Source organism: Heliangelus exortis, chromosome 2 (assembly GCF_036169615.1).
Source record: "Heliangelus exortis chromosome 2, bHelExo1.hap1, whole genome shotgun sequence".
In the NCBI taxonomy this organism is placed as follows: Eukaryota; Metazoa; Chordata; class Aves; order Apodiformes; family Trochilidae; genus Heliangelus; species Heliangelus exortis.
In genome coordinates, this window is record NC_092423.1 from 29,985,090 (window position 1) to 30,011,385 (window position 26,296).

Genomic DNA, 26,296 nt, shown 5'->3' on the forward strand with positions numbered 1-26,296 from the left:
GAAAGGCATCTGTTTAGCTGTTTCTTCCTGTTTCAAATGCTTTCAATCCCCTCCTTTCTTCTGTAATTCCTTTATTTCTAGCGTATTTCTCTATTGTATTTCTCTATTGTATTTCTCTATTGTATTTCCTTTATTTCTAGCACATTTCTCTATTGTATTTCCTTTATTTCTAGCACATAGATGCTTTCTGCCTCCAGAATCCTGCAGGAATTTACAGAAAAACGGTGTTGAAATGTTGCAAATGCATTACCCTTGCTCTAAATTTATTGTAAATGACAGAAGACATTGTGAATGGACCCATCTTCCTCTTGCTCCTTGACTTTGCCTTTACTGGGACTAAACACCTTTTCTTTGGGCAGCAAACAAAAAATAAGTGTTGTAACGTGATGGTGAAATACCTCAAGCTGCTGCTTTGTACATGGAGGGAGCTCTCTCATGAAGCCATGGTCTGAGCTATCCTCACTTGATCTTCCAGTATCCTTGTAAATAAAACACAAAATTCATCACGAAGGCTGCCTTGTGGTTGGGAGAAGTAGAGTTGGGAAAAGAAGTGGGTTACAAATATCTTGCTAAAGGGGTTTCCACAAGAGTTTTGGTGAGATGTTTTAGCCCTGCTGAGTTTCATTTAGCTCTGTCAGTGAGTTTTCACGTGCTGTGCATAGGGGGAGAGCCCATGTCTACCTGACTTTTTGGGCAGGAAGAGGGGGTTGGAGTGAGGCTTGGTAATTTTTATGGTTGCTGTTGGATATATTTGAACTGTGTTTTAAGAATGGCACTGACAAACTAAGTAAAAAAGGTGATGGGGCATCTTGAAAGGAATTATATTAATTTGACCTGAAAACCCACAGAATCTGTAGGTCTGGTACACCTGCCAGTGACTTTCCTTCTCCTGAACTTTTATAAAAATGGGGCTCTCTGCAAGGCAGGGTGTCAAAATGCACTAAATACAATGATGAAGGCTTTGCATGAAAATTTTGACCTGTGTTTCTTCCCTGATCAGCTTGGTTTGTTATAGGCCCCTGTGCAGAAGCCTTCAAGGCACATATGTAACAGGCCTGGTGTGCAAGAAAACGTTCCATGCATGTTGCAAGTAAGCATGTGTGTTGCAAATAAGATATAATTGTCCACTTCTTTGCATCCCCATCTATCCTGTAAATTATGCCATCACCCCTCATAACTTAGGAGCTGGCTTTTTTTCTCCCTAGCTCTGATACCTCCTTAACACTTACCTACTGCCAGACATTATAATCACTAACAAAAATAAACAATCATCTGCTCAGGAAAAAAGCTATGAAACACTTAAGAGCAGCATGAGTTTTATTCCAGTGCTTTAAATACGTCTCAGGATTGTGATAGTCTGTTAAGAACACAGAGCCTGGGGTAATAGGCCTGGACACTCGTCACATGTAAAAGATGCTCAAAATTTCAAGTGTATATTGGGCACACATCAAAATTCTTGTTTATGCCAGAGGCAGAGGATGTGCCCCGTGTGCATTGAGAAGTGGAATAGGAGATGTTTGGGAGTGTGGTTTGCACAGAAGAGATGACAGCAGGGCTGTTGATGGGACTGAGGTGAAGGAGACATGAAGGTGAGGGTCCACCCCGTGATGCCAGCCATAGGGTCCATTCAGCCAGGTCACACGGTAGCCCTGTAGCAGCTCAGCACAACCAACATGAGAAGTCACCAGCATGGGGGAAAGGCTTTGCTCTGAAAGATGCTGGTGGTTGTCACCCTCTTCATGATGTAATAGGTATTTTTAGGCGTGCAGTCATTGCATAATTAGGGAAGATAGCTGGTTGCTTGGGTTTGGATGGTGCAGAGTGAAGGCAGAAGGGGAAAGGGAAGGGTGGGGACCGTTCAGCAGAAGCAGGCTCTGGTGTTGCCCTTCACTTTTCAAATTGGAGCTAATGGGTCTTAAGAGAGACCACCACTTCCTACTAGGAGAAAAGATACTGATTGAACCTGACCTCCAGAAGTGAAGGGGCATTTCCAAAATCCAGCTCCGTGGTAACCCCGCCTTACTCCGAATAAATTATTTCAGGCTTATGCAAAAGGCAAAGATGTTTTACCTCAGGAATGGAACCAGATTTTTCCTCCATGCTTCTGAGGCTGGACCGAACATCATAAACAAAGTGGTGTAAGCAAGAAAACAAATCCCCCGATTAAGCATTAACCAGTCATGATCCATCCCAGATTTGGTGGTTAATCCAGCCAGTTAACTCACTTCCCAAATGCCATCCAGAGATTTTAAGGTGCAGTAAATATACTGAAGCTGTGTCTGCACTAGCAATTAGTATAGCCTGGGAGGAGTGCCGAGACTGCAGTGTGCATTCACCTTCCACCCAAGAGGAATTCACCTTGTGCACCCTCCTCATGATGCAAGGCAAAACAAAGTAAGTGGGGTTAATTGGGGCATTTGCTTTGGAAATGCTCTCCTGACCTGAGCTAACCACGGGTGTGTGGGCACCTTGTGTGAACTGGTCCAGTTCCAGCTTTTCTGCAAAAATACAGGGGTAAGAAACACACTAAGAAATACTGCTTGATCACAGAAGCATAATATTAGGCTTGATAGAGATTAATCATGCTGAATGATAGCACGTGATCAAATAGCAGAAGCTTAACCATTAAAAAAACCCAAACCTTTTTCCATGGGAGAAACTCAAATTTTCACAAGCTTTAAGGCATGAACAGCATTCCTATGTAATACAGATAAATAACTATGCCAAATTTTAAAAAAGGCTGTCAGCAGCAGAGCTAGGACCAGGCTGCAGCTTTTTCTCATCTAATCCAAATAGCAGCCACACGCCCTCAAAATCAACACAGGGTTTGCCCATGGAGGAAGGTGTCCCCTGCAGACTGAAGCTGAGAACCAGCCTAACTTTCAGAGACAAGCTTTTAATTAAAGATGGACGATCAATACTTTTTGCTTTTAGAAGCTTAGGATGAACTGGGAAAGGGAGGGGGAACTTCCTTTGCCATAGGGTGTTGACCTGTCCAATGTCATTGCCATCACTGCCTGCTCTCTGTTTTTCATTACTCTTGCCCTGAAGCAAATGACTGTAACAGAGCTCAGTGATGCTTCTAACATCAGTGTGGAGCTGCTGACAGAGCATCTGCAACAGAAGTTAGGGCAAGGTCTGGGCCAGTGTCCGTGCTTGGGAGAAGACCCTCTAGGTATGACATGCCAGATTCTGCCATATCTGTGTCAGTTCACACCAGTGCTTGTACTGGTATCACTATCGGGTTTTGGTTGGTTGGTTGGTTGGTTGGTTGATTGGTTGGGTTTTTTTTTGTTGGTTTTGGTTTTGTTTTTTCCTCTGTAGACAATACAGTCAATTTTCCTCTGTTTCTCTGAGCCTTTAGAAGGAAAATAAATGGTTGGTGTTAAATTCACAAGTCCTCATAAAAACCTGCTTGTGCCCCAAAAGCTAAGTATCAGAGGTTGCCTGAAGCTTAAGAAGAAGTGGCATCTTTTTTAATAAATTTACATCTCTAAAAAGACGATAAGTGTTGAATCAATTTCCATATGTTTAAAATAGCAGAGCATTAAGGATTCTGGCACTTCATGCAATCAACTAATTTGGGACTATTATGAGAATATCTTTTATACTAGTGGAGCAATTAATCTGAAAATCAGGGACAGTCTGCAGCTCTATGCCCTTTCAATATCATAAAGGGTTGCAAACTGACAAAAAATCCTGTTGTTTGCCAAAGAGATTGTGGTGCCTTATGACATTCAGCTCTTTGCAAAATCACCTTTCAGCTCTTAATAAACAAATTCAGAACATATCCCACAACTGGCTTGTGGGGCCACATGGTCTGCTCATGTCTACACAGCTCCAAAGATAAAAAGCTCTGGCAAACAGTAGCATGTCAACCTCTTTGACAAAAAAGATGCCAGGGTAGAAGCTGTCCAGTGCTCTTCACTTGATTTCTCCCATCCCTGCCTCCAGCCTGGGCTTGCTAAGCCTCATTTCTGTCCATGTCTGTCTGGCTGCTTGCTGACCCTCAGCTGGCCAAACCTAAGAAAAGTTCACAACTCTTCATGCCAGCCATTGTGTCTACATTTGAGATGAGCCATACCATTATTAAAAGGGCACTGAATATTAAATGTGTATACAGCCTGTGCTTCAGAAAGTATCAAGCAAAATCAACTTCTTTCAAAATCAGCTGGTTTGGTTTGTTTATTTTTTAACTGACGCAGTGGCATGAAGGCTTCATGTTAGGCTTTGAGAGTCAGAATGAAAGGAGGATGGATAGAAATTTCTACAGAACTTCAGGTGAAGTGACCCACGGGTGAATCCAGCCTCTTGTATTACCCTCAGTTTGCTGAGTCATCAAATATTTCCATCGTATTTCAGTACACTGGTCACAAATGTAATGTGACACTGCTTTACTAAAAGCATGGCACTGTCAAGCCTGGAAAGGCTCCACTGTTACTGCAGAGAGCCCAGCAACGTGGCATGATCTTGCTGGTGTATGTGTCAAGAGCAATAGACTCCCAAATTGCCTGGAGGACCAGGAAGATGACAGTGCATTGGTACATTCTCTCTCTCATTTAGCACATAATCTTCCTATTTCCTAAAAAGCAGGGACTTGGAGGAGAACAGATTTGGGGGTTGTTTGATGATCTAAGTTTATATTTTGGAGAAGGCAATGCCACCAGGGAAAGCTGCTAATTAGCAAGTGGATTTTTCACAGCCTAGATCTTCATCACTATTTATGTGCTTGATTTCTTACTGCTGAAGCAATAGTGTATTCAACCATTGACTTCAGAAGGAGGATGTCAGGATTTGTAGGAGCAGCAGGACTTTCGTTCTGTGTATATTTCTAACAAACATTTTTTTGTAGTTTAAAACTTAATTGAGAAACCATACATTCCTAATTCACCTTCCCTTTAAGACATCTTCTTGGCTTGGATCATTTTTCACGGTTTTCTTGCCCTTTCCTCAACTCCATTTACCATGGCAATGGGTTAAAAAAAAACAACCCAAAGGAAAGACAGCAACCACAGCTGCATTTCTCATTAAAGACAAGAAAACCACAAATTGCTGTCTAGACACTCAGGAGTATCCTCAGGAGCAGGGAAGTCAGGTGGGGAACAATTTGCAAGCTGTCTCTTGGACTCCAGCCTCAGGGGATGGTTGGGGTTGTGTGCTGGGGGAGGATGCTGCATCCAGTGGGTGGTTTGGAAATAATGTAGCAGCCAGGAATTTTTCACTTTTTAATAAACTCAGTGTAGATGCTCAGCAGTTAAAAGCTGATTTACTTTGGCAGTAGTCACTCATTTTGAGTCCCTGGAAGAACCCACTGCTGCTGTACTGCATTTAATATTGACATTCAGTGCTGTCACAGGCTTGGTGAAAACGTGTGAAGCCAGGATGGTGAAAGGACCATTGAAAGCCCTTCATAGACCTGGCTTGTGTAGGGACAGCTGTTTCAGCACCTCTCTCAAGCAAGTGCAACAGCCAAGGCTCTGGACCGGTGAAATGCAGGTTGCAAATGAGCTCGTACTGATTACAATAAGGAATATTTTCTGTTTCAAGGTCCATGGTGTAAAGAAGGCCTATGAGGGGTTGGCCATGAGGAGATCCCACACATACACACACAGAGCCCCATTTATTTCCCCCAGGATTTCCTGATCCTTTTCTCTCCTGGGGCAAGTCTTTCCTTCAGAGACCAAACTGCAGAGATAATGTAGAGATGAGAAGAAGCCGATGCAGCACAGCAATTAAGGGTGTATCTCTAATAATTTACTGGAGCTCACCCTCCTGACCTTTCTGTATTTAGATCAGTGGAAAGGGTGCGTAACGAGGGGTGTGGGAGGGCAATCGGGTTCTTACAGCTGGTCAGGCAAATTAATGTGGATTGCTTGGCAGTTCACCAAAAGCAGACCAATAAGGGCTCTTCATAAGAAGAAAAGAGAGAAAAAAAAAAAATCTCGAAGGTGCCCAGTCCATGGTCTGGATTTGTCAGATTTCTAACCCACTGTAGAGGAGAACAGTGGTTCAGTGTTTCAGAGACACCACAGCCATGGGCAAGTTTCCTTTGTCTGGCACATTTCAGAAACCCTTCTGCTCCTCCACCTTCTGCAGCTCCTCACTCCCCCTCCCTTGTGTCCCTTCTTTGCCAGATCATTTAGTATCTCTGTGTCCAGGGGGAGTAGGAAAAGAGTAAACACCTTGCAAGGTGCTCTTACCTTCCTCCTTTGAGCACAGGACTGTCAAGTTTACAGCTTTCTAGACCACTCTCATCACCAGGTGTCTGTGAGGCTTTGTAAATTTAACTTCTGAGAGACAGGTACCTCATACTTTCTAAAACCTTCCCTGCCATACCTCCTCCAACTAATGCAAACAGCAGAAAGTTGATTTATCTGCACAACACTCACACTGTTAATTTACCTTTGTCCTGAAAATTTCATTTCTGGGAAGGTGGAGGACCTATATAAAACCAGAAGTCACCTGTAAAATGCCAATATCTATATTTCTGATTCAACTAGAATGGCTCTGGCAGAGTACGTGCTTTCCCTTCCTAATACTCTCCATATGCTTTTCAAAGGGAAATGCTGTTTTCACTAGGCAACAGTTACTGGCTAGTTGCATCCCTCTGAAACTATCTAGCAACATTTCCCTGACTTTGCCATGGCCTGGATTGGGAAAACGCATTGGAGCTGCTGTGTCCTGGAGGGAGATGGAAATGGAAGTGCACTCCTGCAAGACAGGGGGAAATATCTTCCCACTGGAGTGGTTTCAACTCTGCAAGCTGTCCTTGCCACAGCACACAGCTCCTTGACCTCTGCTCTTCTCTCCCAAGAAGTCATCTTCTCCCCTTACGTAGCCAGCCTCTAGGGCACAATTGCTCATGGATATTTGGAGCAAGTGGGGAGCAAAAACATGTGCATACTTGTACACTATATTTTGGAAAAGCTGAGGCATAGTACAGGGCTGCTCCCCACCTACCCATCTACTCACATGATCATCGAGTGTCTCTGCTTTTTGACTTGCAGAGAGGCAGAAGGGTGTCATGGGTAGTGAATCCACCTCACCTCCACGTTGCCATCCCTCATCCCCTGGCATTGGTGTGATGGCCAGGACCACCAAGCCTAGCTTGCTTTGCAAGCAACACTTTTGCAGGCTGCTTTCCTGCGTTGCCAAAACCACCATCCTTTACCAGGTTGCTTTTATAATCTGCTTTTGGGGCACAGGTGTAAGGGCAAAGAGACTCCTCACATGTAAATAAACCAATGAGCATGGCTGTCTGGTTCAAATGGCTGCGCTGTCAGACACGACAAAGGATTTTGCAGTGCATGCTGCAATAAGATATTTAAAGTCTCATTCAAAACCTGTCAGCTTGCCTACCCATGGAAGGGAGATAACAAACAGCACATACTTCAAAGTGACGTTTTAAGGACTAAAAAGACGTTCGTATGGGGTTTTGAAAATGCACATAAATCATAGGTGCTAACACCAAGACCTTGTTTACTTGAAATCATGGCTGCTTGCAATGCAGCTTTAACTTCCCCCTGCTGCTACAGTCCTAGGCACTGTGGCCTGGGATGATGCAGATGCCCAGCTTGGGCATCTCCAGACCCAGATGCCAAACCCTGTGCACAGTGAGAAGGAAGGCCAAGAATTCAATTCCACCACCCTATCCTTTCCCAACATGGAAAACGAGGCCAGATTTCAGGGAAGTGCAAAGAGATGGTGGGATTGGGGTTGACCTGTGATGGGGGATATATCCGCCCAGGTGGTGGCAGCCTGCCCATCAGTTGCAGGCAAGGTGTCCATGCCATGTTTTAGGAGAAAGGGCTGTATTTTTCCATCTCCTATTTTCATGCTTATTCTGTAAACATTTGGAAAAAGCTTCCACAAAACACCAGACCCTCAAAGACCATCGGAGTTATGAAGCCCTGCACAAGGAGTCACACACAGCCTTACCAGCCCCCAGAGACCCAACAGCCTGTGGTCATGTCTGGGTTTCTGCAGGACCCCTGTCTCCTTCAGGAAATGGCAAGTGGTTTAGGATTTCCTTTCTAGCTGTCCAGGACACACCACTCTGGCCCTGGGCTACCTGCAAAACCCCACATAGGTGATCATGTGGAGATCTTTTACCACCACTGAGTGCTTTGTAGGTACTACTGCACCCATTTTCCCAGGCCTGTGCAGTAGGTAGGAAACTGGTGTTGTTTAATTTTGCCCTGGCAAAGGGATGTGTGTTGGCAGTGGGGTGAGTACCTACAAAAGCATCCCCAGGTTCTGGGATTTAAGGAACCTAGGCCAGGAGTTCTTGAATGCAGTTTTCACTGTGCTTTGCACAGCTCCAAGTCCAGCAAAGGGTGCTCAGCACTTGCCACTCTAAATAGGAATGAGGACAAGATCCAGAATATCTGCATGGGATAAATGAAATGTCCTTTGGTGGAAAAAACAGCTTGCAATTGCATCTCATGTGCAGAAAGGGATTGTGTTACAGCTGCAGAGCACTCTGTTAGTATTTTCTGATACCTCAGTGCCCAGCTGAGCAGTGTGGGTGCTGTAGGCAGGCAGGGTGCTGATGCTGCCCCACTCAGCCTCATCATCTCTGTAGATCATGACCTCATCAGTAACTTCAACAGGGGTTGAATGATTTGTGCACCAACTATGATAGGTATGATGGAAGCATATGATGTCCAACACAGACTTCCCTGGATGGGCATTTACCACTCATGGTGGAAATGCAGCTAAACATCACTCTGGAGACAAGTAACAGCCACTGGGCACTATTTGAAAGACAATGTTGACTTTTTCCATGCAGACACTTCTATCTCCTGCCACATATGGGCTTTCAGGTCATCACAGGCTGATCTGGTCACCTCCATGAGATCCCATGCTTCCAGACAAAATCTCACACAGGTCTGTGGGGATTTGTTTTCCCTTGTGTTGCAGTAGACACTAATGCAAAGCTAAGGTCCTTTATCAATGCAGATCAGTTGTTTTACCTCATATACATTGACAGACATACAGATGATCACTTGGAACACACTAGGAAGAGTAATATGATCTTAACTGCAAATCCATCAGTCCCCAGCATCATTGACACAAACTATAAAGCTTTCCCATCTCATGGATTGAATCCATGTGTGTCTAGACAGTGCAACATCTTGCATTTGGGTAGATTCCCTGAAACTCAGCACAAGTGGTACCGAACTATTTAGCATAAAAGAATATTATTAGGTGGACTTGCTTGTTAGTAGTAACAGACAAAATTTATGGACTGGTTCTGGAAAGAGAGAAAGAAGCAGAGTGAGGTACAGTCTTGCTGACAACTCTTTTCCAGGTGGGCTTCTTTCCTCAAGTTGCCAGAAGGCATCAAGTAACAGATTCATAGAATGGTTTGGTTATGAAGGGACCTTAAAGGTCACCTAGTTCCAAACCCCTTAGGGACACCTCCCACCAGATCAGGTTGCTCAAAGCCCCATCCAACCTGGGAAGGGGCATCCACAACTTCCCTGGGAAACCTTTTCCAGTGTCTCACCACTCTTGCAGGAAATAATTCTTCCTAATAGCTAATGTAAATCTACCCTCTTTCATCTTAAAACCACTACCCCTCATCTCACTTCTGCATGCCCTTGTAAAAAGTCCCTCCCCAGCTTTTCTGTAGCCCTTTCAGGCACGAGAAGCCCCCTGTGAGGTCTTCCTGGAGTCTTCTTGATGCTGAGCAATCCCAGCTCTCTCAAGCCTGTGTTCACAGGGGATGTGTTCCAGCCCTCTCATCATCTTCACGGCTCTCCTCTGGACTCGCTCCGTGTCCTTCTTGTATTGGGGGGGGGGGCACGGGACTCTAAGTGGGAGAGTCTCAAGAGAGGGGAGTAGAGGGGGACACCCATCTCCCTCGACCCACTGGCTACGCTTCCCGGAGCTGCCGAACTGGAATGAAGACACACCCGTACTCCGGGTTCCGAACGGACCCTTGCACACCGGGTCAACGGACACCGCCATGGGACGTCCTCCCTCCCACGGGGAAGGAAGAAGGGGGGCGGGGTCTTCCCCAGCCCCCAGCTCCCCCTTTTCCTCCTCCTCCCGCACGAAGAGGGAGGGTTGGGGGGGGGGGCGGTGCGAAGCGCGGCGGGGGGGGGTGGGGGGCGTGGAGGGTGTGGGGGGCGGGGCGCGGGGCGGAGCGCGCGGGCGGGTGGCGGGTGTCGCGGGTCGCGGCGGTGTCGGCGATGGCTTTCGAGGCGCTGGCGGAGGCGGCGGAGCGGTGGTGCGCCCGCACGCCCTTCCAGCTCATCGCTGCCGAGGAGACGGAGCGGCGCATGGACTTCTACGCCGAGCCCGGCGTCTCCTTCTACGTGCTCTGCCCGGAGGCCGCCTGCGGCGACAATTTCGTGAGTGCCCCGGGGAGGGGACCGGGAGGAGGAGTGCGTGTGGGGGGGGAGCGGTGACGGGCGTGCGTGGGTATTCGTGCGTGTCCCTGCACCGCTTTGGGACACCCCCGTCTTCCGTCCCTGCTGTTCCCCGGTCCTTGGGGGAGAACCCGAAGTGGGAGTGCCGGGGGGGGGGGGGAGGGGAGGGGAAAGAGGGGCGGTCGGGGGTCGGAGAAAGAGGCCGTGCCCTGGAGGGTTGGAGGGATGCGGGGAGGAGGTGCTGGGGTTTGCGGGAGCGCCCGGAGTGTGGGCCGGGGGTGTGGCGGGGACAAGGCGAGGGGCTGGGGGGATCCTCCCCAACGCGCACCACAATCTGCAAAATGGAGTCCGCTGCCGGTGCAGGGCGGCCCCGCGGGCAGGGCTGCGGGCAGCGACCCCCCCACCCGCCCCCTCCTTCCCTTCCTCTTCTCCCCCGCCTCCTACATCACCCCAGCAGCCTGGGTAGTCTGCGGGCTCTGGGGGGGAGTAGGAGTGCGAGCCTCTCCCCGCTCCTCCTGCACCCCGCGGGGTCTAATGCTGCCCCCGCAGCCCCCTTCATCCTCCCGGGGTGCCGGGGTACGGCGCAGGGACGGGCGGGCTGGCAGGGCTGTCACTGCAAATGGAGAATGGGCAGGAATAAAATGGAGTCAGGATGACAGGAGGGCCGCGCCATCCCCCCCCCTCCCACTACCCTCTCGCCCCGCCGGGCCCGCAGGGTCTGGGGGACCCGGAGAGCTGCCAGCCCTACCCCTTCGCGTCCCCTCCCCGCCCCTCACGGAGTTCAGCGGCAAGTCTGTGCAGAAAAGGAACCGGCAAAACAGCCCGTGGCTTTGGGATGGGGGAGTGGGTCCTTCTCCTCCCCCCTCAGCCCTCTCGGTGGTGAGCAGAAGTGCAAGAAGAGTTACCGAAAGGCGGCACCTCGCCACGGGGTTTGTAACCTGCCAAGCTCCAGTGAAGGGCAATAAGCGGATTTTATTTTATTTTTAAAGAATCTGGTACAGACCATTCTTGTAGGAATGTTACAGGTCTTTCCCTTCCCGGAGCAACTTTCATCCCTCGACCTGCTTGACAAATGTTAATTAATTCCCTTTCCAACAGGTAAGTGCGGTATGAACCCATTTGACAGATGGGTTCATGGAAACAAAGAGCAGTGAGGTGACTCCTCTAGGACCACAAATCCCAGCGAGCAGGACATTTCTTTATTGTGTCAGGCAGATGGTCACACTGAATTATGAAAGAAGTTGTCTGGAGTTTAGTTATACATCTGCCCAGGGATACATGAGACATTCAGCTGCAGTGGAGCCAGCCATGGCAGTGGAGCATCTCTGGGTGTGGATTATCCTGGTCCATGATGGGATTAGCCCTGCACACTCATCTTCCCAGCTCCTATGAGCTTGTCAAAACTCAGTGCTCATTCCCTTCTAGAGGTGCTGGTGTCTGGAAAGGGCCACGCCTGCAGGAGTCTTAAACAGGGATATATGTATGAGTCAAATGCAGGACTAAAGCTGTTACTGAATGCTAATGATATCAAAAATCTTGAAGAAAGCTCTTTATTTTTCTTAGATGCTTACTGTTTTTTATTTTATGCTGCTCGATGACTGAGCGAACTCTTTCAAAACAAAATCTGGTCAGCTGTAAAAAAAAAATCTTAAGCAGTTTCAGAACCTATTCCCATGCTTCCAACACTAGCCAATTTTTGTGGGTTTGCAACCACATTTTCCCCTTTTTTTGGCAAATATTTTCATTCCATGATTGCTGCGGGAAGGACTCCCCACCCAAAGCCATCAGTAGTAAAGCTGAGCCAAAGGGCCAACTGCTGTGAATCCAGAATGTAAACAGTGGAAAACTAGAGGCAATGATTTCTTCTGTCTTTTTTTTTCTTCTTCTTCTTGTTGTTATAATTACTTGAGGCACTTTTTTAGTAATAATACTTATAAGATGGACAGATAGGTGTCATTCTCATCTCTTTTCCTGTTGATGGTGTCTCTTTAATGCAATTAAGAACTACTAAAAAGGTGATTTACCAGCATCATCCTACCCCTTGTGCACTGTGGAGCTTAATTTCTGCTCTGAGCTTGGCGATCTTGTTTTTTGGAGTAATTTTCTTTTTTATTTCTAGAAGATAAGTTTCCTTTCTATGTGCTTTTACAGGCTAAAGTTTATTTTAAGACTTAATACAAGCCAGGGAAGTGATTCTCATTTGCACTTCAGCCTTATTGTGTGGCTTCAATAACATGAGGAAGTGTGAAATTGAGTAAATATAAACAAATTTTACAGTTTCACACTTTACAGCTTTTTTGCACCCTGTGACTCTTATAAAGGAACTTCACATTTAACAAGCATTTGTTGCCTGGAATGCTTGTTCTCTTTCTTTACATCTTCATTTCGTAATAATGATGTGACTTAAAAAGCTATTTAGCAGGTTCCAGAGAAGTCCATCATAACCCCCTTGTAAGGAAGAAATGATGAACTTAAATGGGAGGAGGAGAAAAACTTAGAAAGGTTGCCAAGATGCTATCTGGGGGAGAATAACTCTGAATTCTGTATAAAATCAGAGATTCCAGATCACAACAATCATGTAGTTTTGTTTTCTTGTAAAGGTATCTGTGGGCTGTGTTTTTAACATTCTAGGGATGCAGAAGAACCATCTAGATTCCTATTGGCATATTCAGTACCACCTGGACACTAAAACTCTCTGAATCAGCATTTTAGAAAGCTGAGCTATGTGCTATTTAGCTCCTGAGGCTTGTGGTGTTCTCAAAAAACTAATTGGACTTGTATAACCATAACCATTCAGGGTGAGGATTGAGCTGCTATTCCTTGTAGTATTGAGCTGCTATTTCCTGTAGTCTGTCATTTGTTTTGTCACTGTCTTATTGCTGGTATTCAAAGTAACTGATAAAAGCAAATAAAAATATGGTGCCACCTTGATGCAAGATTTCCTGTAAAATATCTTAGAACACAGTCAGTGAGTCTGAATATTTTCTGCAAGTCGAATTAGCCCCCAAAGAAAAAGCCTTGCTGCCATGCTCAACAGGTGAGCAAAAAGATGGTCTGGCAAGTGACTCTGTCATCCAGCAATACTGAGTCACCTAAAGGTGTGAGAGGTAAAGCAAACCCCTCCAGATGCAACACCATGAACTGCCTCAGCTGCATCCTGTGTGTAGATACTGAGCTAGATAATTCAACCATGATCCTACGTCAGCTGAGGTGGAAATTAGCGGCTGTGTGCTTTTATAGTGACACAAAGCAACTGTGAGCAAAACTGGGCAAGCTTGGAAAACATACTCAGATGATGAGGTTAATATTTTTTTAATTACGCAGCCATGGCTGTGTGGTCCACCGGTTTGCCAGCAGCTCACTTCTCCCACTGCAAAGAGGTTCTCAGGCATCAGAGTTTTTCCAGGAAAAGTGTGTGCAGCCTTACTGGCTGCTCTAACTTTCTTAGGAGGAGCTGAATCTTCAAATTATGTGTGTTTATATTTTAAAAAGGGACAAAAATCCTTTTTCAGGTTCCTCTGGACATGCATGAGTCAGTGGTGAGACTCAAGTTCCTGCACTGCCTCAGTGCAGAGCTGAACGTCCACAGAGAACTGTAGAACTGTTGTACTATGGTTAAGGATTTTTCTTGTGGGAGGGAAGATGAAATCAAATAATTTCTGAATGAGATGCATGCCCTAATGACATGTGAAACCTTTCCTGGTGTGTTTGTTGCTACAGCCAAAGTTTTCAGTCTTCTGCAGACATGGAAACTGTTGGAACCTTACTTCTTATTGCCTTAGGATGCTATGCAAAAAAGTCTCTTCAAAGACTCAGTGATCAAGTTACTTGCTTAGGTTTTCCCCTCGTGCTAGGTCATCTTATTCTGTGCTACTGCTGACAAATTCATGCTGGAGTCTAAAATGGTGTGCAGCTTGAAAAGAGGCTGTAAAAACAGGATAAGAAAACATGGGGTTAACTCCATGGGGAATAAGCTAGCTATTACTTATAGAAGGGCAGGGCCTGATTTTACTTTATGTGGAGGCTCCTCTGTATAGCACAGATAGTCAAAAGAAGCTGCAATTTAAGCAAGAATGAGGATATTAGCAGTCATAATCGTTTTATACATGTAAACAATTACAACAGATTTAGCATGAGCCACGGATTTCCGAGCTGCGACATCCAGCTTTTATGTTTGACACAAAGATTAGAAGTAACCAAACAACTATTGCTAACCCAAGTATTACGAAGTCATGGGCCAAACTTCCAAAATCTTGAGGCTTTTATTAAAAAGTTGTGATTTGAAAGTGTTCATTTGTTATTTTAAAGAGGCTTCATTTGAGCTCACTTCATGTAACTCTGCCTTTTTTAGCCTGTAGAAATCAAAAAGTGCAGATTTTTGTTGTTGCAAACAGAAGCTGAGATTTGGTTGGGTATTTATAGGACTATAAGGCCCGTGACTGTAAGATGGCATGGACTGTCATGAGACTTGTGATATGTGCCTTTGAGAGTTGGCAAAACTGTAATGAACTTACTTTTATTGCCAGCCTGGTTAAGAGATGACTCTGGTTATATGGAAAGAGCAGAACCTACTCAGTAAAGCAGGGCTGTTCTCATGACAAAACATTTCACAATGTTTACACTTGTAAAATGCAACAAGCAGCAAAGAAAATGTAGGTCAAGTGAGGTTCATTGTGAGGCAGTTGACGTTTTCATCTGAAAGATGCAGCTTAAGTGATGTTAAGTAGTGTATTATTTTGATGAGTGTAAAACTGCATCCCTGGCAGGTATTTGCCACTGGATAGGAAGGCGACATGCAAGCCTTATGTTAGGGATTGAAACATCTGTTGTTCTCTTTCCCTGAAAGTTAAGCTTCAGAGAGACCTTCCTCATTCTTTCCTTGTTTAAGCATAAACTGCTGTTTATAGAACAGTACAAAGCTGCATGGCACTTTGGGCAAAAGAGCTGCTGTGCAAAAACAGAGCTGTAAGAGTCTCAACCCAATTTTGCAATGTTTCACTTCTCTCTGTAACAGACTGCCTAAGACAGTCCCAGGTATAAAGTCTTCAAAAAGAAGGTCTTTAAAAGTATGCATTAGCTTGTGCTGGGTGCTGACCTTGTATGCAAGAAGTTTCACTGCCTGAGTGCTTCCACCATTGCTCACTAGCTCAGTTTCAAGCAACCTCATAGCAGCAGAATAAGCATTCAGTTTTGGGAGAGGCTTCACGGAGCCAGGCCAGGGAACCAGCATCTCCAAAGCAAGAGCAAGGTGAGAGGAATGTCCCAAATGGGTTTAAATGTGTCTGCCAACAAAGAGAAGATTCAGGTCTAGGAAGATGAAACCTCAAAACAGGGAGGGAGGTATGAAGTGTCAGGATGTTGTGAGTGCCCAAATGTCTCTCCTTGGCTCTGTGTCTAACCCACGGGTGTATTTATGTCTTCTGCATCGTCAAGAGAGTTACACATCAAGTTCCACCTTCAGGGTCTCATCACATTTCCACTAACACCAGGAAGACAAAGCAGTGCTGTAGCTCTTCCTGAGGGCTTCACTGCAGTGAATGATGCAGAAAAAGAGAAAACCCAACATGACTTCCAGGGCTGAGCAGGGCTGATGTCAAACAAAAACACCTTTACTCATAAAATGTGCACGTGCAAGGCATGCATACCCATCATTGCTGGTGCAGTCATAAAGTATTTTCTCTTCTGGATTGATTTCCTTGCTTTCTGATGCATCATGTTAATTAAACCAAGGTTCCTCCTCAAAAGTGTGACATCTGGAGCAGCCTGCAGTGTCCGTCCCCAGTGTGGGTCTGAACTGCAGGAGGCCCAGGCCCAGTGTACTTTGGCAGATGTTTACAACATGTCACCTTATAAAGTCATGTGGAAAGGTCAGTGTGAATTCCTGTTAATGCCTTTTCTTTCTTGTGTTGCTGTTGGTTTTCAGCACGTGTGGAGCGAAAGTGAGGACTGCTTACCTTTTCTGCAGCTCGCACAGGATTACATCTCCTCCTGTGGGAAAAAGACACTCCATGAGATATTGGAAAAAGTCTTCAAATCCTTCAGGCCTGTAAGTGCCTCTTTTTTTCTTCTAAATATTGACAGTTACCTGTGACTTTTAATAGGATAGCACCGGATGAAGCACGGTGGGTTTTCTTCTGCAAGGACTTACATCTCCAGTCAGCTGCCTGGGCAGAGGGGTATTAGCCCATAAGTTATGATCAGGTTCTTATTCTATGATCTTGTTCCATTAAACAAGTGGGAATTTTTCCTTGGAAGCCAGCTGCCTTTTTTATTTCCATCTCTGCGTTTGAGAGAATGAGATTCCAGTGTGGGGTGGGAGGCCAAGTGTTGAAGCAGCCGGTGGCAGCAGCTTTGGTCCCACTGGTGCATCCCTGACTTTGAGGAATAGGGTGCAAGTCATCACCATGGGACTTTGTGTCAGAGTTGTTTCCTGGCACTGGACTTGGGAAGTTCTGTAAGGATCTGAGTAGCAAGAATAAACCTCCAGGAAGGTGAAATTGTAGTCTTTCGTCAGTGGTTTGCTTTATTTTAGGGTTGACTGCTTTTTTCCCCCAAGTGGTCCTGGTTTTGTTGTCAGCATGATTGCCATTTGGTATTTGCAGATGCCAGGTTGGTTACTGCTTGAGAAGTTGGAGCAGAAGCTGGGTTTTGTTGGGAAGGAGCATGTATTTTTTCTGTTTTGCCGCTACTCGGCTTTCTCTGTCCTTGTTTAACACTAGGATTTGGGTCAAAGCCTGTTTTTTGTCAGAGTGAGGTGACTTAAACTGGCTGTTGTCCTTCATTTTTGCCAAATCCTCCCTTTGCACAGCCTCTCCTTTTGAGTGCCTGGGGTGGGGTAAGGGGCTGGTGCAAAGCAGAGTGGAGGTTTGTTGCCAGACCCATGGTCCTGTAGTGTCCCTGGGAAAGCTGACCCAGGGATTTTTTTTATACTCAGCTGAAAATTTAGACCTTTTTCTCTCCTCTCTTTTTTTGGCTGCCTAATCGAGAAGACTGAAAACGTATCCCAAGTATTTAGAGCCAAAGGGAGGGCTTAAAGCGCTGATCTGAAAACTCTGTCCCTCCCTGTGTTACACCCTTGCATTGCCTTGCCACAGACCGCCACAGCTGGTCGACATAAAAGAGCATCATTCTAAAGAATCCTTTGAGGGACTGGAAATAAATAGAACAGATGCACACTTTTCTTAGAAAGGACTGGAAATCTGATCTGTCAGTACAGCTGGTTGTAATTGTGAAAACATACAAAAATATAAATATGTTTCCCAGAACGATATTCGGCTCTTGGATCTTCATAGCTGTTTTCTCCTGCTCAGAAAAGCTGTGTCTTTGAGGAGAAACTTCCACTGGTTTAACTAAATAGGACTTCAAAAAGACTTAATTAAATTGCTAAGATCACTTATTTCATTTAAACCACACTTATTTCAGCATAACTGAAGTTACTAAAGGATTGGCTTCATTCAAACTAAGCTAAAATGCTCTTCAGAATAAAAAGTTTCAAAGTAAGGCAAACCATTATGCTCATTTAGTCTTGACCCCCCATTAATACATCACATTTTACCCCATGGTTCTCACAGCCAACCACATAAATTGTGTTTATAAATTGTGTTGGAGTGTATCTTTTCCAAAGTCTGGATGTAAATTCTTGAGGTGACTTAAAAGATACAGCACTACTGGGCACTTTTTCTTCTTATCATTAGTTATGCTCCTGTGAAGAACTCTTTTATTTGCAATCTGTGTTTTTCTGGTTTTGCTTTCCAGCTGTTGAACTTATGCTTTTGTCTGCTCAAAACCAGCATCCTGAATTGTGAGAGAACTCTTGCAGACTGTAGTTAAGTACCTCTTCAATTTCTCTTGGATGTACCAAAAAGATTAAGTTTCTCACATTCTCTCTTGACCTAGTGTTGAAAGATTTGTATCAGTACAGCAAAACCAGTTTTATCATTTGAGCTATGGTTATGTATAGGCAGATCTAATAAGGAATGTGTTGACATTTTTTCCCTTGTAATTATTAAAAATAACATATGCATGGTAAAATGGGTTTTTAAAAGTGAAGGGTGTTACAGTAGATGTATGGAAACAGTTATTTTGCACCCTCAAGCCTTTGCCAGAACAGAACTACTTTTCCTCAGTATTGGGAAATTATTTCCTTGGCATTACTTCATGCTGTCCTCCATTCTTTCTCTGCTGGACCTGTTTTGCTAATGAAACCACCTTGCTGTCAGCTTGGAGGTAACAGTACATTTACAGGGCATTTCTTCTCCACTATCCTAACCAAGTCTGCTGTCAGAGAACAGTCTGGCAAGTTTCAGTTTGAAAAATGGCAGTTTAGGAAGAACTGCTGCTGCAGGTCAGACCAGGCTCTTCTGAAGTGTCTGATTGTTCTGGCTACTCAGTCTGAGACACTAAGGAGGGGCTAGGTTTTTAGCACATGCTTGGTAAGCACCTTAAACACCTTCTGAAACTCTTTTCCATTTGGTAATTCCAGCTAGACAGCCAAGATTATTAGATAGTTTCAAAGTCTGTTGGAGTTCTTTGAAGGAAAATGTTTAGGAGGAGGCACTGGCAGTGCAGCTCTCCCTGCCTTTGTGCATTGCACAATCACCTACCTTCCCTTAACTGAGGGCTCCCAGATGGATTTTAGCCCAGTAACTCAGCTCAGCCCTGCTCTGCACATTGATGATAACAGCCCAGCCATATCCCCTGCAGACTTTCTCTGGGGCTGTGGCGCAGGGTGGGATTGGCTGCTCACGCTACTGGGTACCGTGTTTCAGAGACAGTGAGAGTGGGAATGCTCAGAGATTGACATCTCTCTCAGTGAGAGACAGATTTCCCCCTCCTTGCCACTTTTTCCTGGGCACAGAAGGTAGTGAAGGTGGTCTGGGGGCTGTATACCAGCCCTCACTGCTCTCAGGCGTATCTTCCCTATGTGTTATAGGCATAAACACAGTGCCAGGGCAGCATCTTTACGGGGTGTTTAAAAAATGCTGATTAGCTCTTGACAACTGAAACACATCTCTAAATCCTGCTCTATACAAGATCATGCTGTTTCTTTGCTGAAGGTGGTGGGGAGCATTGTTGTCTCTGCCTTCTCAGGTTGATTTCCACAAAACTCTGTGACTTGCCTTATTATCCACTTATTCAGGGACCACCCAAAAGTACCACACAGGTACATGGAATGATACCAATAGCACAGGGCTCAAATGCCAGCATTTGCCTCACAGCATCCCAGCTACTCCAATGTCTGTGTCATTCTGGAATCTGAGGTGTCTGTGCTGGTGCTTGTAAACACATCTGCCTGGAGACTAAGCCCTTCACACCAGGATTTGACAGAACCATGTTATCCCTAGCATAACATAATGTCAACAGCTAAAGCTCTGTCTTGCACTTGGTTTATTTTTCAGCATGTTTGTACTTCAGCTTTTGGTAGGAGGCAATGTCATTCTGCTTTTGTGAGTTTGAAGCTTACAAACTGCTGGGTTACTTGTGAAATATCAGGGCATTTTGAAAGAGTTGAGAAAAGAAAGACAAATAAAAAATGCCTGAGCGACCTTTTACCAACTGGCAGAGCTTGCAGAGAACCAAAATATGGCTGTACAATTCAGCAGCAAATTCCAGGGCTCCTGCATTGAGCTTACCTTCAGTCTAAGAAGCCTACATACCAGCTGGGGAGGTTGCAGTGTAGAAGCCATTTATCACATAATCATTTAATTCATACATGGCCCAGTGACCTCTTCTTTGCCTCTAGATAGGTAGTTTGGCCAGAAAGAATAACCAGGTGTAGTTCAGGAGGTGCTACTGCTGGTTGTTGTCCTCCCTCCCTCCTCATCACCTTTGTCTCCTCCTTTGCCCCATGTGTCCAAACCTGGCAGCTTTGTTCCCCTTTTTTATAGGACATAGACTTGGACGAGAAGCAGAAACCAGTGTGTTTGACGGATGACAAAGTGAGAGACAGTCTAGGGTCAACCCAGGTCACCTTCATCTTCTTACTTTGTCCTTGCTTTTGCTTTGGCCCATTAGTTGTAAAGCTCTCTGCACTTTGCACCCCAATCCTCCCTCTTGGGGTCAAGGTATTCACTGATTTGTTTTGAGGGCTGTAAGGGGCTGATAGCACTGAGAGACCATAATCCTGTGGGAAGTGGTGAAATGTGACCCCTAAAAAGAAGGACCTGCATGGCCAACTCCCTTGGTACCTTGGAAGATCCAAAAGTATATCCTTCTTGGAGGAGCATCCCGTCCCATCCCGTCCCATCCCGTCCCATCCCATCCCATCCCATCCCGTCCCATCCCATCCCATCCCATCCCATCCCATCCCATCCCATCCCATCCCATCCCATCCCATCCCATCCCATCCCATCCCATCCCATCCCATCCCCATCCTTCCCGTGCTTCATAAAATAGCTAATGTCTGCAGCATCACTCTGATTTATGCTGTGGCAGAGAAAGGAGAGCTGGGTTTCCTGAAGGCAAAGAGAAAGGGGGTGTGTGAAAAGCAGGACATACTCATCATCCTTTAGGACTGTGTGTGTCTTTGCAGTTCTCCTGCTGAATGTTGTATTTTCCATGTTAGTTTTGCATGGGAAAGGCTTACAGTATCCCATAGAATGAAGACTCCTGTGGTTCTTTTCCCTGCAAACCAAGGAATTATAATCATAGCTGGGCAAAAAGAATGTGATCAAAGCTCTGCCAGGTGATATAAACAGAGCTATTCAGCACTCATATTTAATTTGAATACACCACATCACTTTAGCAGGAATAATACTGGTGGATAAGAAAGTCTAGAGGCCTAGCTTTTGCATTTTGAAAACTGGGTATTTTAATTTTAGCTTCAACATGAAACAAAACCCCCGCATTCTGAACATGAACTGAGTAGTTTCATGTTCAGTTAAACGTTTAATTTGAAAAATGCATATGGCTAGAAATATCTACTCTTTGTTCTGTTTAGGAAACAAGAACATTTTCAGCTTGGGGTCTCTCTGTCAGTGTATCTAAAATGTGAAGGAGGGGATTTAGTCAGCAATTTCTTCTTCCATTTCCCTGCCAAAGAAACTCAGCAACTAAAACCTGGTTTTCTCCCAGTGACAGTGAGGAATACAAGCTTCACTGGACCCTGAGGCTAATTCTGTGCATTGCCTTTGTGTCCAATGAAGAATTTTGACTGTTGATCACAAACTAAATTAGTTTAGGTCCTAAAAATCTACCTTGTCACAGCCTTGTCATTTTCATGCTACCACCTGATGAGTGTCACCCTCCTCCCGATTTTTCTGGGCTTTGCCTCTTCTGAGCACTAACAGCTGCGTCACACTCTGAACAGGGTGTTGCATGCATCTGTGCTGCTTTTCCAGTCCTGGCAAGCTAAATACATGCTCTTCCCAATAATGCCTGGCGTATGATTCTGCTTTGTGGCTATAAATAGCTGCTAGTGTAGGATTCTAATATGAGATTCTTGCAACAGATGCGTTATTTTGACTATTATTTGGTTTATCTGTCTTCCTGACTCCTGTTGGCTTGGCAACCTTTCAGAAGGGAGGGGAAAAGTTCAAACATCACTGTTTGCTCCTTTTCTTGTAGCAAACAAGTGCTGTTGCAGTAATTGGAGCCATCAGGTGGAGGCATCCAAACATTGTCCAAGGAAGACAGGCTGGCAGCTCTTCACACGCCGAAATTTAAATTTGCAGAAATTTAAAGGGACAAGGATGATTCTGTGTTGAATACGCAGTGTTTCTCACTGCAAGGGCTTCACCCAGCATGCAAGGCTTCGTCTGGTGTGGTGCAGTGAAGGGTTCAAGAGAAACACTTAACATGGTGGGATCTTTAGGTTTTTAGGGACTCCTTGACTGCTTCATATTAATCAGTTCTGCATGAGGATGCTTTCTTCTTTGGCTTTTTCAGGATTGCCAAACATAATCTTAAATAGAGTTAACTACCGTTACAGTATTATCATGGTTCTTGCTGAAGTTAAATCACTGCCGAGTATAAACAGTTCATGGTACGACCTCAGGGAAGAACATGGAGATTTTTGCAAGTGCCTTAACTTGGTTTTATTTGCTTTCCAGTCTCTGAGACTTAATCTGGTGTGACGACTTTCTGTATCACAGGCGGAGGGGAGAGAGAGTTGAGATCCTTATGCAACAATATTATTCCAGGGTTCGAGGTTTTCAAGAAGTGTCACCTAGATATTGCGTAAAGATTTGCAGCAAAGCTGCAAGAGTGGGTAACATAGTGTCTTCTCTTTTTTGTAGTTACTTGGACTTCCAGATGTTGATGATGATGCATTTGAAGAATATAACGCAGACGTAGAAGAAGAGGAACCAGAAGCCGATCACCAACAGATGGGTGTCAGTCAGCAGTGATTTTCTAAGAAGCTAAAAAAATTCAGAAGCCTTTGGTATCACTTGGGGTCAGGTGGTCCCACGTTAGCCTGTTTGAAATAGCACATCACAAGGGGATATCCAGATGAAGGTTTTACAAAACGGTTTAAAACAAACAAACAATAAATTAATAACTATCTGTGATGAGCTTTCCTAAGAAGCGACCTGAATTTTGCTCCTGCTTCAGTGGGTTTTCTATGGAGTTGTCTTGGTAGCATTCTGCCCTTACCAGTCTAGAAGTAGTTTTGTTGCTGACTTGTTCCTTCAATTTGTGTTTGAGAGTAGCATTTGCTGACATGAATGTAGAGTACTGAGAATGTAGGAAGTGAGTGGTGAGAGGCCTGAGTCCTCACCAGTGACCTTTCCAAGGAAACCAGCGCAGAGAGCAAACACAACCTGTGCTTTTCTTTTTAGTTCAAATAAATGATTTTAGTTCAACAGCTGTGGTTCTGACAAAGTACCAAACTTGGAGAGATTTCTCCTGAAAAACACAAGTTTAATAGTGGTTGGTACTGCAGAAGTGCACATGAAAGCCTAAAAAAAATAATGGAAAGCGGGAATCTAATGGAAAATCGGTGTCAGAAGTATTAGTGTTTTACTGACACCTGAGTTTACATGTGATGGAATAATAACTGTCAGTAATTAGCATCAGCAATACACATTGTTATGCTTGTACCCCCAACACCATTTGACCCAAAGCCAAATGCTGCTTTCATACAAATCAATTCATACAAATCAGTTAAAAAATAGCTATTGTGTATCCCACTTCTGCATGACAAACAACTTTAAGCTTTGCTGTTTTTATACACTGCTAAATTACTCAAAGCTTGTGGCATCAGGAATTAAAGTGCAACTTAACTTTGAAGCCATAAGGGTATAAACCAGCACCTGGCTTTTAAAATTATGCTGGACCTGTGCCTCTCCCTAGCCTTTGAGCTAGTCCAGCCATTACACCTTGTCAGAGGGGACCTAAAATACAACTACTTTGGCTGTTACAAAAACTGGTGAGGTTTTACTTAGCTGGGGACTTGCTCCTCAGAAGGATTTGGTGAGTTTTTGGTATAAAGGAGAAGATCCCTTGTATTTTATACCTATTTTGCATAGATTTAAGTGACTCAGACGAGTGCCAGACTGAAGATGCAGGCTCTCTTTATTCACTCGCCTTTTGTACTGAAAATATGAGAAACGAGGGGGATTCTGTTGTAATGCAGTTGTTTTCCACAATCAAGCAAAATATTTCTAAATTTACTCCTTTTTTCCAATTTTTAAAAAATTGTGAAATAAAGGTCACATGCTTTGAGAGCCCTTTTATATAGAATTAGCTTTCCAAAAGCAACAAGTAAGCAAAGAGCAAATGCTCAGACAACTCTCAGAAACAGCTCGCGCCATTTTGAAAACCCTGTTGTTAGAGATGTCTCCTTTTCAATAGATTTTTTTAAAGATTTTTTTTTTTTGAGGTTACTTAACAGAGTAAGTTTTGGGGGTTTTTTTGTGGTTTACATTTCTGATGATGGCTTGAGAGATCATAGCACTTGATTTTCTCCAATCTGGGGCAAAGACCTTCCCTTACTGGGATGGTGTGTGGTACCTGAGTATGCACAGAAGCGACTGCAGCAGTGTAAAAGTTGTAAAAAAAAAAAAAAAAAAAAAAAAAGAAAGAAAAAAGTGAAAGAGAAACAGAGAAACAGAGCTTAATGCAACTTTGTACATTCTTTCAGCATGCAGGCATAAACATGATAGTTGCAGCACATTTCTATGGACTAGTGACGTGAGAACCGTGGCAGTTCATTGTATAACACTGTACAGCAGCAATAGGCTTTTTGCTTACTTAAATAAAGTGTTAAGACCAGTGGTTTCCATCCCTGCTTTAAGTCCCTAAATTTTTCTTTCCTCTCCAGCTAAAACAGATGCCATAAACTTAATCAAAGACTTGCTTCAGGAGAACATTTCCCTTTGTAGCGTCCAGTCCCGTGGTTGTGGCTTGGACCAGTAGATCTTTTGGGGTTGTATTGTAACACAAGACATCTTTTGCAGTAGAGCAAGCTGGAGGCAAGGTCTTGCTGTTCTGGTTTGCTGGTCAGCCCCTTGCATCTGCTTTGCTGAGGTGGAGGTGACTGGCACCCACACAGATACCTGCGCAAGCCCTGGGCATGGCTGCATCCATGAGTCGGGCTGTGGGGTCATTCCAGCTGGGAGATAACCTCTTGCTTTCTTTAGGGACAGGCAGTTTTCATGCCAGATCGTCCCACCGCTTGTTTCAGCACATGGCTGCAGAGCAGAGGGGAAGGTGTAGGTGTGAATGGGTGGTAGCTAAGGACCTTTGCACCCTTTGCACAGTTTTTGAGGCCCATGGCAGGGGTGCAGGCATAATCTAAAGCAGCCTAAGTGCTGTGAAGGATTGACTCCACAAGGCTCAGTGGAGAATCAGGCTCTGGATGGCAGTGGGATAGGCAGGAATTCACGAAAGGAGGGAAGACTGCAGGATCCAGTGCTTGTTATTGCATCCAGGGGGTTGTAATATATACTGCACTCTGCTGCCTTTCCCTGCCTATGGATTGGATTGTAATTGAGTGGTTGAGCATCAATGTGGTCACAAGCAAACATAAAGCTGTAAATTATGTAGATATTTTATCTGTATTCACTAACACATGTTTTTTTTGGAATGTCATGTGCCATTTGGGTGACCTTCATACCAGACTGCAAGTGCTGGACAGCTGGGGGGCCCTTCTGCAGCTCCCATCCCTGCAAAATTCCCTATGAAGCCAGCAAGGTTTTGTTCAAACATGACCTGCAGGACTGAGTGCTCCAGTGGATGTGTGAGGCTTGGTCCTGCAGAGATCTGAGTGCTCTTGTCACCTCTCACTTCAGTGGGAGCTAAGTGTGCTTATCCCTGCTGCTGAACTGAAGCATGGCCAGGCAGCACTGAGAATTAACTGGAATTTTATATATAGAAGATTTAATTTACATGTGTAATAAATGTGAATGAGCACTAATATAGAATGTATTTTATCAAAAAATACTGATTGCTTACTTTGACCAAATACATTTCTGTATTATTGTGGTACTTGTTCAGAACTTACCAAATGATGCAAGAGATGCGGAACTGGTTTAGTTGTATTACAAAGTATTTTTATATTTTATTTGTATTTTATTTTTCCCACACTTCCACCACATACTGAGGTTAGTAGCTATTCATTAATTAACCAGGGGTAACATGACCCAGTGGCTTAGCTGCCAGACTGAGACACAAGATTTGCAAACACACGCATAAATACTTTCAAGTCTGGGAACTTGGTGAGAAAATGTGGTTTCAGAGCTCTGCTGATGCTTTGTCCTGAGCTCCAGGTGGATCTCAGCAGTTGGGAATTCAAGTGCCAACAAGTCCAGTTATGGATCCAGACCTCCATGAAGTTCAGTGGGAGCAGGGTAATTCCTTTGAAGTCCCACCTGAAGCTTTTTGTAGAAGGGGCCATTAGTATTATTTGCCCACCAGTGTATGAAGTCCTTTTAGATCTGTGAGTGGGAAGCATTATCACTACTTACCCTCAAAGC

General features: G+C 44.7%; 1 protein-coding gene across 1 annotated transcript; it reads left to right on the forward strand.

Moving 5' to 3' along the window:
- The first annotated feature begins 10,112 nt into the window (after positions 1 to 10,112).
- MTURN (maturin, neural progenitor differentiation regulator homolog) lies at positions 10,113 to 24,603 on the forward strand. Its single transcript, XM_071735388.1, has 3 exons — positions 10,113 to 10,361; positions 16,303 to 16,425; positions 22,616 to 24,603. Exons 1-3 carry the CDS (start codon positions 10,200 to 10,202, stop codon positions 22,724 to 22,726), a joined length of 396 nt encoding a protein of 131 aa, XP_071591489.1. The 5' UTR covers positions 10,113 to 10,199; the 3' UTR covers positions 22,727 to 24,603.
- Positions 24,604 to 26,296: the final 1,693 nt, after the last annotated feature.